We start from the raw sequence: 15,456 nt of genomic DNA on the forward strand, positions 1-15,456 counted from the left end.
AACCTTTGTTCGAAGTAGGTGATAGTTGTAATTCTATGATTGTGTGATGTATGTTTGTTCTTGCTTCATTATGATACATGTATGTATGTGAATGTTGCATTATTGATCACATTAATTGTAAATGAGGATATATGAATGATGAACTTCATGAAACATGACTTAATTGTATGATTATGAGAATGTACTTTGTGATTGTGATTGTGATTGTGATTGTGGCTTGTTGAATGGATCGGGTGTTGCGTTCCAACACACTAACTTGGATCGGTTGCCACGTTCCGGCATAATCATTGGATCGGGTACCACATTTCGGTATGCTAATAGTTTGGGTTTGGGTTCCATGAGAGGACCAGTGACTTGATATAACTGTGATATTTGAGAATCATGAAACTGATCGTTATTCGTAAATGATGATGATATTGTATATGTTCGGTGTATGCATGTTATTGTAGTGTTGTATTGACTTATGTATGTTGCATTTAGTGGATAACCGCGTGATCCTACCAGTACATTGTGGTTGTGTACTGATACTGCACTTGCTCTTTCTTTATTGAGTACATGACATCTTCCGGCTGCTATTGACAAACCTCGCTTAAAAGATCAGTGATCACTCGAATTCAAGGGTGAGCCAGTTCTTCCGGGCTGCCATGGATCTTCCTTGTTTAAGTCCACTCTTTTCGGACTCAGACTATTTGTTTAAGGTGTTGTTTAGTTTCGGGGTTGTACCCCTTTTTCTTAGACTTGTTGTGACATCTTCCGGCTGCTATTGACAAACCTCGCTTAAAAGATCAGTGATCACTCGAATTCAAGGGTGAGCCAGTTCTTCCGGGCTGCCATGAGTTCTCTTTCTGTCTATGTCCACATTTCAGACCTAGACTTTCTAGTTAGTTATTAGTACATTAGTTTGGGGTTGTAACCTTTCTTGTTTAGATTTATGGATCTTGTTAGAGTTTTGGTACGTTGACTTTCAGGTTTTAGGTGTTACTTCCGCATTTGTTTTAGTTGTTAGACTTTTGTTTGGAGTTTATGGAAACTCCCTAATTCTTTCCTTTGCATTTAACTTGCTTCCGTAACTTAAATGCTTTAGTATTTTGATTAAGTTGGTTAGTTAATTAGTATGAATGGTTCTCCCACCGGAGGGTTAGTGTGGGTGTCAATCACGATGGTCTGAGTCATGACATTCATAGTACTACATTAACTTGGGGTTTGAAATTATCAATTTATCACGCCCCTTATAAATTCATCTTTTCATATTGACATTATAAATATTAGACAAAGCATTGTCTTATATTCAAATTTTATGATTTAGTGTGATATCATATCTATCAAACTAAATTTTCAATCATTACAAAGTTAATATTTCTCTACTATATTACTGAAACAACAATATACACAATATATACCATAAATAGAATTCAGAGAGAACGATATGTATACAATTTTATTTTTATCTTGTGAAGATAGAAAAATTATCTCCAATATATTTTTACTTCTATTATTACAATATAAATGTGTGTCAATTAATAAGGTAGACTTTGTATCTAGTCAATTACCACTACTATATATCTAAAATGGGTTTTGGGGGAAGTACTATTTTTTAATTTTGAATTAAAAGCAAGATAACTACTTGAGTAGTTATAATATTAATTTGATGTTCATGAACATAATAACAAAGGAAGTGAAAAGAAGAAAATTAGGTAAGTTTGGTAGAGCTTTCCTAGAGATCCTTTCCTAGCTTCCAAGTTTCCACCACAAGTCCCCTTGCCACCCAACAACAATCACACCAATCACATGACTCCACTTAGCAAATTAAACAATTCCCTGCCTACCAAGACAAACAAATATCAAACCAATTGGCATTGCAGTTTTTATTTTAAAATAACACAAATAAATTAATATATATTAGCGACAATAAGCATTCTTTATAAATGTCTCTAAAGCTATGTTAGATGTAAATGTTTTAATTTCTTTTAATGTATATATTTATTGCCGCTAAAAATTATTTTTGTCGTAGGGACATTTCACATATTTTTTTTAGATTAAGATCATAAGCATCAAATTTTTTCTTTTCTCAAACTCTATATCAAGTCAATGGCTGAGCTAGGATTATGACTAATAGATTCAAAATTTTAAAAAATAAACATACGAACTAACCTAAGGAAATTCAACATCTACTATATGGAGGTTCAAATCTATAACCTAATCATAAGGTGGCTCTATTCCATACAAAGTTAAAATCAAACAAACAAATTAGGACAGAAAGAGTATAACACTAGGAAAAAAATAAAAATTCTCTCAAAATTTCTCCTAGCAGTATGGAACAAGTCAAAGGGGGGACAATGGAATAATAAAAAAATAGATAAATAATCCATATGTAAAATGACTGTAGTTGCCCTTTTGATAATGACAGGCTGACAGGTTTCTTCTTAGAAACAGAGAGGCAATTGCAGTCTGTAAGAACCTAAAGCCGACCAACAATTAAAATCTCTGTGATTTGGTTGTCATCCATACCTGACCCCCACCCCTTCTCTTTCCCCCCTATATCTAGAGAAAATCATCATTATATTGTTTCCCACTTCAAGAATCATCATCATCAATAAAAAGGGTATAAAGGGTTTTTATTTTCAATTTTCAAGAAGATAATAATGGCTGGTACAAAAACAAATGATTTTCAAGATATGTTGCCAATGATGGCAAATAAGCTTGGTGGGGATGGTTTAATTAGAGAGCTGTGTAATGGGTTTAGGCTATTAATGGATGAGGAAAGAGGGGTTATTACTTTTGAGAGTTTGAAGAAGAACTCAGCACTTCTTGGGTTACAAAATTTGAGAGATGATGAGTTGATGAGTATGTTGAGAGAAGGTGATTTGAATGGAGATGGTCATCTTGATCAGATGGAGTTTTGTGTACTTATGTTTAGATTGAGTCCTGAATTGATGGAAGAATCTGAAGATTTGCTTGAAATTGCTCTGCAACATGAATTTAAACCTAATTCAGCTAGGTGATTTGTGTTCTTCTAACTCAATTTGAGACTGATAAATTATGTAACTTAGTTTTTTCTTTCTTTTGGGGTCTTGATTATTGACTTGTTTCATGTTGAAAATTGTAATAGCAAAGATGGAAACAAGAATTGGGAATTTGATTTCTTACACAAATATACATATTCTTTGTAATTTCTATTTTTTGAATTTTTTTCTTTAGGATTCATTTTGTTTTACTATTTTTTTTTTATTTTAGAAAAATAAAAATGAATCCTGAAGAAGAATGACAATGATTTTAGTATTTTCGATCAAATTATGAGCTATAGTTTTTAATCATATCTGCGTATGATGCAATGAATAGTCGGATGTGATAATTTTTAGTAGCAGAAGTAAGAGTGTCAATGGGATCGGATCGAGAAGGGCTCACCTCGACATAAAGGTGAGGCGTTCTCGTCCGATTTTAGGCCGGACTGACTGGGTTTTGGCAAGAAAGGAAGGGGGGGCACGAGCACAACCTTCTACGTCTTAATAATTGATTCTAAGCTGGGTTGGGTCATCTTTTGTTTTTTCTTCATTCTTAAATTGACTTTTATGTGTGCTAAAATTGACATTTTATAGGATTTGATGTTTGATCGTGAACTTTATTTTCTATATTTAAATTTATATAATATAAGATTAAATTTCTTCACTGTAAATTGAGTGGAAAAGTGATAGTTTTCTCGTAATTGGCTGGGCATTCGGAAAATACACGAAATAAAAAGAATCATATGAATTGAACATAATTTTCAACAATTCACACCCATTTTATTTTTCCTTTTGTTGCTAGCTTAATTTGTTTGATTTATTGACCTTTGTTTTGGATGGAAGCGACTAAAAATATACTTTGCTGGCTGCTCCTAATTAATTTTGTCAAGAAAAAAAAATATTGGCTAACAATCGGATAATGGGCTGCTAACTGAGTTAGATATGATAATGACACTCACGTACGTAGAATTTTTTACAACAAAATTAAACGCTGAACCAATGTGTCATTAACTTAATGTGGGTCCGCCCCTGGGTCATGGTCTCCCGACCTGAAAAAAGGTGTTTGATCTAGCCTCGTAGAGCGTTCTGAGCTAATCTGTTACTGATCTTAGCCGATCTTGTTCCAGGCCATCGACTTGTTAGGTAAAAAATAAAGATGCGTTAATTTGAAGTGAAATTATGTCTCTTTGTGTGTGAATATCAACTCTTTTCACAATAACAAATTGATGAACTTGTAAATACTGAATTTCAGCATTCTGAACACATAAAAATACTAATTTATGTGTTCTCTAAATATTGAAATTAAAAAGAAATATTTAAATACTAATTTAATGTGTGTTTCAAATATAATACTCTATTTAACGTCACAAAGTTGGCAGATTATGTTCAAACACAACTGTGCAGCTAGGGCTGTGAGCTTTCACAACTTTTTTCTACATCAACTAAAATAATAATATTGAGCAAAACGTATTAATCACGTGAATTTTTATTTAATCATGTGGTAATATAAGATTTAAATTAAATATGTTTACAGTTGGATTAGTATTTATCCGAAGAGACTCCTATTAGTAGTTTGGGAAGATGAGATATCTTCATTTTTATACTTACGAGATTTAATAAGGAAACTTTTTTTATATTTAATTTATAAACGACCAAGAAATCTCATTTTTTAAATAAAAATTCAAGTTTTTTTTTTTAAAAAAAAAACAGTCAGTAGATCTTACAGTTATCGAGTTTATAGAAAATATGTGAATATATCTCTTTTAAAAGTTATCAACTTATTTAACTCAAAATTAGTATCCTTAATATACTATGAAATGGTTAATTTTAGGAAATGCATTTAGCTTCAAATATTAAAAATGTAAAAGATTGGAAATCCTATTTTATAAGAGTAGAGACAATTAAGAGAAGGTTAATGATAATTTATGCGGTCTTTTTTTAAAATAAAATAATAATAAAGTAGTAGAAGGGGATTATATAGGTGAGAAATCATAATCAATTAAATGAGTTTCTAAGATTTTCTATGATAATTAGGGGTGTGCATTCGGTTTGGATTTTTGGTTTTGTGGTTTTGTAAAAGTGTAACCCAATTCAATCCAAAATAAATTTGATTTGGTTTGATTTTCCTCTATTTGGTTCAATTTTTTTCGGTTTGGTTATTCGGTTATGTCAATAATTAATAACATATATAACCAAAGTAATAATATTTAATCCCTTAAATATACTTTCTAATATAAATCATAAGTAAAACTTAAAACACAATACTTATAAGTATACCTATTATAGATGTAATTCAAACATAAAATATAAACGTAATCATCATGAAAGACAATAACCAAAAAGGGACAAAAGTGGTTAATTCCAATTTAATTCTAAACCTAAACATTATATATATATATATATAATTCGGGTTTTTTCGGTTTTTATTTTTTAAAATCCGAAACCAAACCAAAAAACCAGACAAAGTAATTTATTAATCCAAAACCAATCCGAAAAACCAAAAAACCAATCCAAATAAAAATTCGGTTTAATTTGGATTGGTTATTCGGTTTAATCCGAATAGTGCACACCCCTAATGATAATTCATGTGATCATAGAAACGTGAAAGAAAAAAAATGAAGGATAAAACCTTGTGCAGCAGCAAAAAAAATTGGTCCTAGCTCCTAAGGATCAAAAGACATACTCCGTATATTCAATTTATGTGTCATATTTATTCTTTTTAGTTTGTTTTTAATAAAAATATTATCTTTTTATAATTAAAAATAAATCAACTTTAAATTATTATTTTTATCCTTAGTGAAATTATTTACAACCACACAAATGTATAAGAATTTCTTGACCATAAAACGATTTGACGTGATCGCGAAGAAGCTATAACAGCGTGCTTTTGAGACGCCAGCCCAATCATGAAGCTCTAAACATAGGCCCAATTAGAATATGCTTAAGGTATGCTTAAATGCACTTTTAATCAGATCATATTAAAGTCATATCTCCATTTCAACTTCTATAACATTGTATGATTAGATATAGTTGTCAAAAAGGGCAGTCCAGCCCCACCCGGTTCAAGCTTTGCGGGCTAAAAAATTTGATGGGCTAGAGTGAGTCGATCCTTTATTAGGAAGGGATTGAAAATGTTCAATCCAACTCAATCTTAGAAGGGTTGCGGGCTGGGGCAGGTCATTCCCTTCTTTTTTTTTCTTTTCAAACTTAAAATTCTATGACATCAAGAAAATGAGAAGATTTTCAAATCAAATATGGCAAACAATGGTATTGTTTCAATAACACTAGCAAAACATATAGCGTGATTAACATGCATCTAGGATACTAGATATGCGAGATACATGTATCTGGTGTGATGCATCCCAGATACGCGAGCGAGATTAGAGAGTGGCGAGCGAGATAGAGGGAGGCAAGGGCGTGAGATTCATTAATGTATCCTAGATACATGCGAATCCACTTTGATAGAATGTATTCAAAATAAATTACATCTAATTTTGAGTTCATGTATCTCGAGATACATGTATTTGGACACATCAAAATTTGGTAAGATTTGTACTATTACAACATAGCTTGCATCTAAGTATTTAGCTCATACACTAGTGAAATTTCTGTAAGTTACCCTTAAATAAATAGTTTTGGCTCATGGATCGACCTCGACCAGGCTCCAATCAAGCCTCAAGGACTTATATGGTCGGACCGGGCTTATAAGACCTAATTTTAAATAGGCTTGAAAAATCATATTCCAACCCTACCCAATAACGGACTGGGATGGGCCGACTTCATGGGCTAAACCCATTTTGACGGCTCTAACTAGACACATAGTTTAAAATATTCATTTCGGCTCAATTTATGAGTCATAATCCCTCCAAAAAAAATTTCATGTTGGTGATACAATACAATGGGTTGAATTGTACTTATTTTGTCAAGTTGCTATAAAAAAAATTCATCAAAATGCCATATATATTTCATCACAAGAAGCACCCACAAAAGCATGAGACCATAAAAAAACACAAATATAGAACCCACTATCCTACGCATTATATTTTTTTTTGCACAAATGATACAGTAAGAAATTAGGTGTTCATTCTTTTGAAATTTTATTCATTAATGCGGTGTTAAAACCTTAAAAGGTCAGTTAAAATTTTGTACACATTATTGGTGTATAGATTTTTACATCATCAGGTTAAGTTGATTTAATTATAACGAAAATAAATGTTCATTGCAATTGCAAGATATGATAAACTTGGAAAAAAATATCTTATTGTAGCTGGTTACATTGAACTAATAGTGTAATTTTATTTTATTTTTCAGTTTCACTATATATTATTATTACTTTAATTCATCTTAAAGAATAAAGATAGGAGATCATATGAGAAAAATATGCCTGTTTAATCCGAGATCTCTCCGAGTTTAATGAAATGATCATAACGGCGTATTTTCTTCAATTATTTTCATCCAAAATAGGAACGTCTATTTAAATCCATATAAAATGCATAAGCTGTCTATGGTGGAAAAAAAAGAACCTTTTTATTTTCTTATTTTTTTACTTTTGCACGGTTAATTAACGATAATAGCTTAATTGTCATTAAATATTATTTTTTTCTAGAGACGATTAACACTCTTTGTAAATGTCTCTAAAGTCTATATCGACATTAGATCCAATAGTATTGAATATAATGTATTAAAATATGAATAGTATCTCATATTATTAATGTCATGATGATTTATTATGTATACCAGACATAAATTTACAACCAAACGTTATACTAAAATTTAGTAACAATATACTATTTTTATTATCTTATACACCTTATAAATCAAAATGTTTTTGAATTGAAACAAACTCTAGCGTCCTTCCCGCACTAAGTATAGTACTATTTCACTCTTTTTAGAAAATTTTTTCTTTCTTTTTTCACTCTTTTGAAACTTTCAAACTCTTAACTAACCCTAACAACACACTCTTTCATTTCATCTAAATTAGAGAAGAAAAAGGGTGATCCAATGTGACATTTTAGATGAAGAACAAAAAAATCATTCTAATGGAAACAAGATCCGTTAAGAAAAAAAGGCTTCTTGATGAAATCTACGCAAGTTTTTCATGTGGTGAAGACCGCATCAGTGATCTTCCTGATGCGGTCATTCACCAAATTCTTTTCTTCCTTCCAATCAAATCCATCGCTAAACTTAGCGTACTTTCTAAGCGATGGAAGCACATGTGGCACACTTTCCCAGATCTCGATTTTACAACAATCAATGTCCCATCAACATCAACATCACCATCAAGTTATAATAACTTAATCTCAAAAGTCAGCTCAAACGTTTACAAAAAACTCCATGCAAATTGTACTAGTGCTGGAGGTGCTGATTTCATAGATCAAGTGTTATCTTTTCGCGAAAAAAATTCAGGGATCAGGGTCCTCCGTTTTCGTGCAAATTTGAGTTTTTCACATCTAAACGCCCTGATTCGTGGCGCTGTTAAGCACAATGTACAAGAACTTGACGTTGAAGTAGCCACTAATGATTATTTCAATTTCCCAAGAAGTGCTATAAATAGTGACTCTTTAAGAGTTTTTAAATTAAAGTCAAAATATCCAGGATTTAGGTTACCTCCTTCATCAATTATGAAAAATGGGTTCAAAAATTTGTTCACATTGTCCCTTTCGTGTCTTATTATGTACGAACAACCTTCGTTACATGATTTATTCACGGAGACATCTTTCCCGTTGCTTAAGAAATTGAGTCTTGATGGTTGTACGGGGTTAACTTACTTACATGTAAGTTGTCGTGTACTAGAGAATTTAATTCTTGAAAATTGTTTTCAATTGGAGAATTTAGATATAATGTGTTCGAAATTGGAGAAATTGAGTGTCAACAGCTGCTTCGATTCGTATTCTAGTGGTACTGAGGTTAAGATTGTTGGTCCGAGGCTAAAAAGTATTGTTTGGTCGAATAATACTATAACGGATCAAAGTTGTTTGGAGAATTTAACTTGTTTGATTGAGGCTTTTGTTGGGTTTTTTGTGCTTCTTGAGGATCTTGGTGCAATGAAGCTTCGAAGTGTCAATGATTTCTTGTCTGGCCTCTCTCATTCACATTCATTAGTTCTTGAAAATCAAAGTGTTGAGGTATATTTTTGATTCATTTACCAAGTTCTATGTTTTATTTGATGTGTGACATTTGATTTTGGCCTCTTCTATTGATCTATGTGTTATATTTAATTCTGTCTGATAACTTGGTGTTTGTCAACTTTCCACCAGTATAGGTATTGAGTTACTCGGCCCATCAAGACTAAAGCTATTAAGATTTGAGTTTTGATTTTTCATTTTTTTTTAGTTCAGTTCATTGACCACTAGACATTCTCTTGTAAATATATATATTGATTATTGGACCAAGTTGTTGTTGTTACATTTACATTAGGCCTCGTTTTGCTCTCTACCATGATTTGAATTTTGATCTTCCATGACCTCCTTATTTTGTTAGCCATAATCCAATAAATATTTATTGATTATTCGACCAAATTGTTGTTGTTACATTTACATTAGGACACATTTTTCTCTCTACCATGATTTGAATTTTGATCTCCTCGATATTTTATTAGCCATTTATCCTATAAATATTTATTGATTATTGGACCAAATTATTGTTACATTTACGTTATGCCTCGTTTTGCTTTCTATCATGATTTGAATTCTGATCTCTCATGATTTTCCCATTATTATATCATTGTAGACTTCAAAATTGATTTCTATTTTTTGTTGCAGATTCTATCGAAGAATAATCACTTGGCAGGAATTTCTCTGCGTCCTTTTAGTAAACTAAGATCGTTAGAGTTGCACACAGGGTTCCACAAACACAACATTCCAGGATTAGCAAATCTGTTTAGGAGTTCTCCAGCAACAAATACACTAATTCTCAAGATTACAAATGAACACAACATCCAAAGAAGGGTAAGAATTTTTCATTCAGCAAAATATCCATCTTAATTATGAATATTAATTGTTATACGATACAAGTAACGAGGTACATAAACCTATAAATCACACGAAGAAAATTATCTCAATAAAATATATATGATCTAATGCAATTTATAACCTACATTGTTAAGAACATAAAACACACTTTTAGAAATAGTAGAAGTTTTTTTCCAATCACGAATCAATAGAAAATTTTTGTTCCCACCTCATTTTCACCAAACTAACTCACTGGAAAAATGTATGACAGAAAAAAGATTCTCATTGAAATACTTGGAATAAACACTGAATATTTTTTATTTTTTCATCGATTCAATCAAAATTATGACAAATTAAAGTTCATCGATAGTGTGAAAAAATTATGACTCCATTTGTGTATATAAGTTAAACTTATTTCTCTTTGGACTGATTGATTAAGTAAATGTGTGTCAAATTCTTAGATTGGAGATCACTAGTGTCATGCTCGAAACTATAGGTTAAATTTCACCGATAGTGTTAAAAATCTTTACACTGTCAATATATATTTCTCATTACATTGATGTTTCTTTAGCCTCATGACACATTTTTCTTGTCTTTAAATTTTCAGAAATGGAATAGGGACCTATGGCAATTGTCAAACTCTGGTGAAGAAAGATTTTGGGAGTCACAAAGTAATGCTATGAATTCTTTCCTTCAACATCTTAAAGTAGTGAAGATTCATGGATTCTCAGAGTGTGAAAGTGATGTTAGTTTAGTGAAGTTTTTGTTGAAGCATGGAAAAGTATTGCAAGAAATGTTCTTGTGTGTAGCTGAGCTTTCCAAATCAAGAGACTCACTTCATAGAGAAAAAATCAAATCACAAATAATGGGGTTTTCCAAAGCATCTTGTAATGCTAAGATTGTGTTCAAGTAAACTTAGAGCTATGTATGGTTGCAATTTTAAAGAAAGGGTAATTGTGTCATTTTTAAAAATTATATCCATATTTATGGAGTTATGGTTGCAATTTTGGATCTTCATAGTCATGACTCTAATATACATTATTATCTCAATTGGAATGTAAATTAAGTATTTTCTTCTTTATTTTTTCTTGAGTTTTGACACGTGTCATACTTTAGTTGGCGCGTATAATGCAATTTCCCTGTAGTAGTGGTTAAGCATGAATAAGGTATGTATTAAACACAGTTGGGATAAAGTTTGGCATTTAAAAAGTTCTCCGCGAAGAAAAAGTATGTAAAGGAAATTTGCCTATAAGCTCAGGAGATAAACAATTAATGTATTAAGACTAATTACTTGATTAGTCAAAAATGCTCCCAAGATGTACCTTAATTATCATTTGTAACTATGAGTTGGAGGTATCTAAGATAACAAATGGACATTTCGATTGAATTTGAGCTTTTTAAAATAGACTAAATCAAGTCATTATCCAATACTACCCACAAATTAATTAGGTTAAGCCAAGATGAGGTAAATAACTAATCATAGCTTTAACTCACTCATCTTTCTTAGTTTTCTTATGAAATGTTTATAATTACCAAACATTTTTTTTCCTTCCTCATTATGCTATATATGTTTTATACAGGAAAATTATGCAGAATAGCAAATATTTAGCCTATATTAGGTACTATAGCTATAATTTAAGAAAATTGTAAATCGTAGCTACAGTTTCCCCAATTCTTGTTATTCGGCTAATTTGTATAAATTCTGAATTTGTATAATTCGGTTCCTGATTGTATAAATACAAAATTTTGTATATGCTTACCCTAGCTATTTGTATACGATTTATGAAAAAATTATAATAAATTACCTTGTTTGTATACTGGCAAGCGAAATATACAAACGGAGTTCTGAAAATTTCCTAAATGTGTAAATACAAAATTTGTATATACTTACTTTATTTGTATAAAAACAAATAAAATATACAAACGAGCAGAAATATACAAACTGCAACCTACATAGCAAACAAAACGATAGCTATAGAGCACAATTATCTAAACTATAACTATAGCCTTATTATATCTATTATGTTTGCTATTTCTAAAATTTTCTCATATTATATCAAGCCAAAAAAAGTTTTTATCAAAAGGTGTTTTATAAGTTAATTTGGGCTACATATTTTGTCCAAACGAGCCCAATTCTTAAAGAGCTGGATTGGGTGGGCCAAATTTTAATTGGGCTAACTTTGCTAGCCCATGAGTACCAGCAAACATCAATAATGATTTAGTGATATGACCGTTTCTAAAATTCGCTCTATATCAGTGAATTGTTGTATCACTGATAATTGATATAGAGCATTTCAGAAACTGTTATATCACTAATATAATGCGAATTTCATAAATTGTTATTTGCTTGATACAAAGCGAATTTCAGAAACTCTGATTATATTTGATAATTTTTTAAATCTTTCTATGTTTGATAAATATAATGTATACATTTTCTAGTTAGATAATTATTCCTAAAAAAATGAATCTTGAACTTAACTGAACTTCAAAAACAAGAAAAACCATATAAAAAATCAATTAGTACCTTTATCCTAACTATATATATTTTCAAAAAAGTTGAGACTAGAGATCAAACCAATGAATTCATGATCATATTTCAATTATCCACTATTCATACAGCTAATAATACTTAGTCAATATACGTATTAGGAAAAATGAAAAGAAAGTGCAATAATTAAACTACTCATGATATTGAAATTTAATTAAGGATAAGACAAAAAAGTATAAGAAAAATATGAATGTGTGGTTACAGCTAGCTGTTGCAATAAATCCACAGGATGGAGAGGGACTATAAAATAAATAAAACATATATATTTGACAAGACAAGAGTGAGGTCAATTTGTCATATAGCAATTAGCAAAGACAATTGAGAAGAAACTAAGGAAGTTGTCTCATTTTTAGGTGGACATTACGTGCATGAAAACAGTTGTACATTTTTTGGCTTCATGCATTTATGGATAAGTGTTTGTGCCTATTTAATGAAAGCGTGCAACAAGTCATTTCTAACAAACAAAAAAATACAAAAGATAAAGAGTCAATTACATATGTTCAATACTTTTCATATCCATTTTTATGGTCCACATGTCGATTTGTTTTTTTTTTTATCGAGCAAAATATCTTGGTATAACTAGTATCATTTGATTAGTAGGTTACATATTTGAACTTTGAACTCAAGAAACAGACTCTTGCCGTAATGCAAGATATAGTTACACACAAAGACTCTTGTGATTTGATCCTTCTACGAACAACGTGCATAGCGAAAACTTAATACACTGAATTGTGCATTATGCTCATTTTGGTTGTATTGCTTCTTCTCGTCTGTGTACAATGATACATGTCGATTGGTTTTTTACAACCTTAATGTAATTGGTAAAGTTATTGTCATTTAGTTTGAGATTTATAAACAGTCTTTTACAAAGATACAAAGTAAAGATGTGTAGTACAATAGGCCTTTGTAATCGATCATTTTCTGAACTCCGTGCATAGCAGAAACTTTAGTACACGATTCTGCTTTATGTTCATTTGTTTTTATTATCAATTTTAGCTAGCAAAGAGTGAAGAGATTGAAAACGAAGTATATATGCTGTTGAATATAACAAATGAATTAGTTTTGTCAAAGGTTTAGCCAATTTGTACAAGTCTTCTTGTCATTAATTTCCTATACTTTCTCCCGGTCTATAATGGCTTTTTGTGCAAATATGGTGATCATTTCTCATGTGAAAGCTAATGCCCAAGTTTTAGAACACTATTTGGTTTCATTTTCCTAGGCTTAGGGTGTCAAATAAACGGTTTGAGCTGAATTTGAGTGAGTCATTTTTCAATTATATAAATTATGTCGCACCCTTCAATAACAAATGAACAAAGATGTTTGAGATCGCCTTCCGTCTGATGCAGACAATCGAAAAGGAAATTAAATAGTTGGAAGAACCGATAAGAGAAGAGGCTCTAACTCTTTGAAGGTAAAGAAAAAGATATCAAAATACTTGAGTTGAAATAGGCATGGTCAAGATGAACTAAACAATAAATCATAAAACAACTTGTATATACCAAATTTTATTTATTCATTTAATTCCAAACAAAACAAACAAATTTTATTTTCTTATTTATTATGACTATATATAATATATTAAATAGACAAAAAGTATTCATAATTTTAAAAATCATTTTCATGGAATAATTAAGCAGATCAAAATAGTCCAAGTAAATAAATGGACCAATTTAGGTGGAACGTGCAACATGTCATTTCCAGAGAGAAAAAAATACAAAATAAAGAAAAACTTTACAAGGTCCACATGTTTTGTTTTTTTTTTAATTAGATCGATTTTGGCTACCAAAGAGTGAAAAGATTGAAAGTGAAGTATATTGTTGAATATAATAAGTTAATTAATTTTGTTCAAGTCTTCTTGTCATTAATTTCCTACACACTTCCTGCCGGTCTATATCCATGTTTGGGCAAAGATGGTGAATTTTCCCATTATCATTTGAATTCACTATATATAGTTGTTTGGTTTTACTAATTTTCCCATGTCAGGAAATTATAAGCAATGATCTTGAATTTGACTTTCGCTTACTCCATAGGAAAACCTTCTAAGTTCAAAAGTAACAAATTGAGTTTTATCTATGAGGCTAGCGAGTTCAAAAGTTCAAGATCAACCACCTCCAAAGTTCTTCTTGTTAATAGACTGATTTGGATTGGACAAATTAAAATAGGTTGAGTGAATAAATTGGTCATTATATAACCTTGTCTAACAATTACTTGGACTGAGTTAAATTGGGTCAAGATAGTTTAAATTATAAGTCATAATTCAATTCGCTCAAATATTATGAAATTTTAAATTCTGTATTTGTTCTTTTAATAATAATAAATAAAGTATTTTAACAAGATTTCAAAAGAGACAATTTAAGTAAAATTTGAGCAAACCAATATGAGCCAAGCTAATAAAAATAAATAAACCTTTAACCGGACTAAATTCAACTAATAGGGCGAATCATATTCCATTTGTTGATTTTACCACTTCTACTTCGGCTACAATTTTTATCGTTGACATATAGATAATTAGATTCATTTAATTCAAGTTGTAACTAATGGGACTAGCAAAATGCTCAAATAGTAGTTTCTTAGGTGTCGATCACCTTGCATGCATCTCAACTAGTCTCAATCATTCCATAATATGGAGTATCGCTTAACTCTGTCTATCAAGACTAGCTCAGATGGTAACCTCAACTAATTTAAAAAATAATTTTCCTCTTATTTATATATGGATAAAGTATATTTACTAGTATTATCCTATGTTGATTGGACTTTCTCTTGGAAGCACAATTATTATCTCCAACGTCACTTAATAATAGATGCTGAATATTTTCCAAAATGTAGATAAAAATATATTTTAAGTTTATAACTATTATTAGCTTTGTGGACTTAGGATTCTACTTAATCCAATTACCTTCATTCCACTATTTTTTTTTAATCTCTAGGAGTTCAATTATTATAGTGATCAATCACA

At 30.6% G+C, this 15,456-nt stretch overlaps 2 protein-coding genes across 2 annotated transcripts; both read left to right on the forward strand.

The window, feature by feature from the left end:
• The first annotated feature begins 2,492 nt into the window (after window positions 1-2,492).
• On the forward strand, window positions 2,493-3,168 carry LOC102601995 (calcium-binding protein PBP1-like). The gene has a single exon (XM_006360482.2). It carries the CDS (start codon window positions 2,643-2,645, stop codon window positions 3,000-3,002), a length of 360 nt encoding a protein of 119 aa, XP_006360544.1. The 5' UTR covers window positions 2,493-2,642; the 3' UTR covers window positions 3,003-3,168.
• Window positions 3,169-8,041: 4,873 nt separating this feature from the next.
• LOC102588633 (putative F-box/FBD/LRR-repeat protein At4g03220) lies at window positions 8,042-10,865 on the forward strand. Its single transcript, XM_006360527.1, has 3 exons — window positions 8,042-9,127; window positions 9,764-9,949; window positions 10,560-10,865. Exons 1-3 carry the CDS (start codon window positions 8,042-8,044, stop codon window positions 10,863-10,865), a joined length of 1,578 nt encoding a protein of 525 aa, XP_006360589.1.
• Window positions 10,866-15,456: the final 4,591 nt, after the last annotated feature.

The sequence above is a fragment of the Solanum tuberosum genome, unplaced genomic scaffold (genome assembly GCF_000226075.1).
Source record: "Solanum tuberosum cultivar DM 1-3 516 R44 unplaced genomic scaffold, SolTub_3.0 scf00313, whole genome shotgun sequence".
Classification (NCBI taxonomy): Eukaryota; Viridiplantae; Streptophyta; class Magnoliopsida; order Solanales; family Solanaceae; genus Solanum; species Solanum tuberosum.

Coding starts and splice junctions, on each gene's coding strand:
- LOC102601995 (XM_006360482.2), top strand. CDS start 2,643: ATGGCTGGTACAAAAACAAATGATTTTCAAGATATGTTGCCAATGATG.
- LOC102588633 (XM_006360527.1), top strand. CDS start 8,042: ATGGAAACAAGATCCGTTAAGAAAAAAAGGCTTCTTGATGAAATCTAC. Junction 9,128..9,763: donor TTGAAAATCAAAGTGTTGAG/GTATATTTTTGA, acceptor TTTTTGTTGCAG/ATTCTATCGAAGAATAATCA. Junction 9,950..10,559: donor AACACAACATCCAAAGAAGG/GTAAGAATTTTT, acceptor TTAAATTTTCAG/AAATGGAATAGGGACCTATG.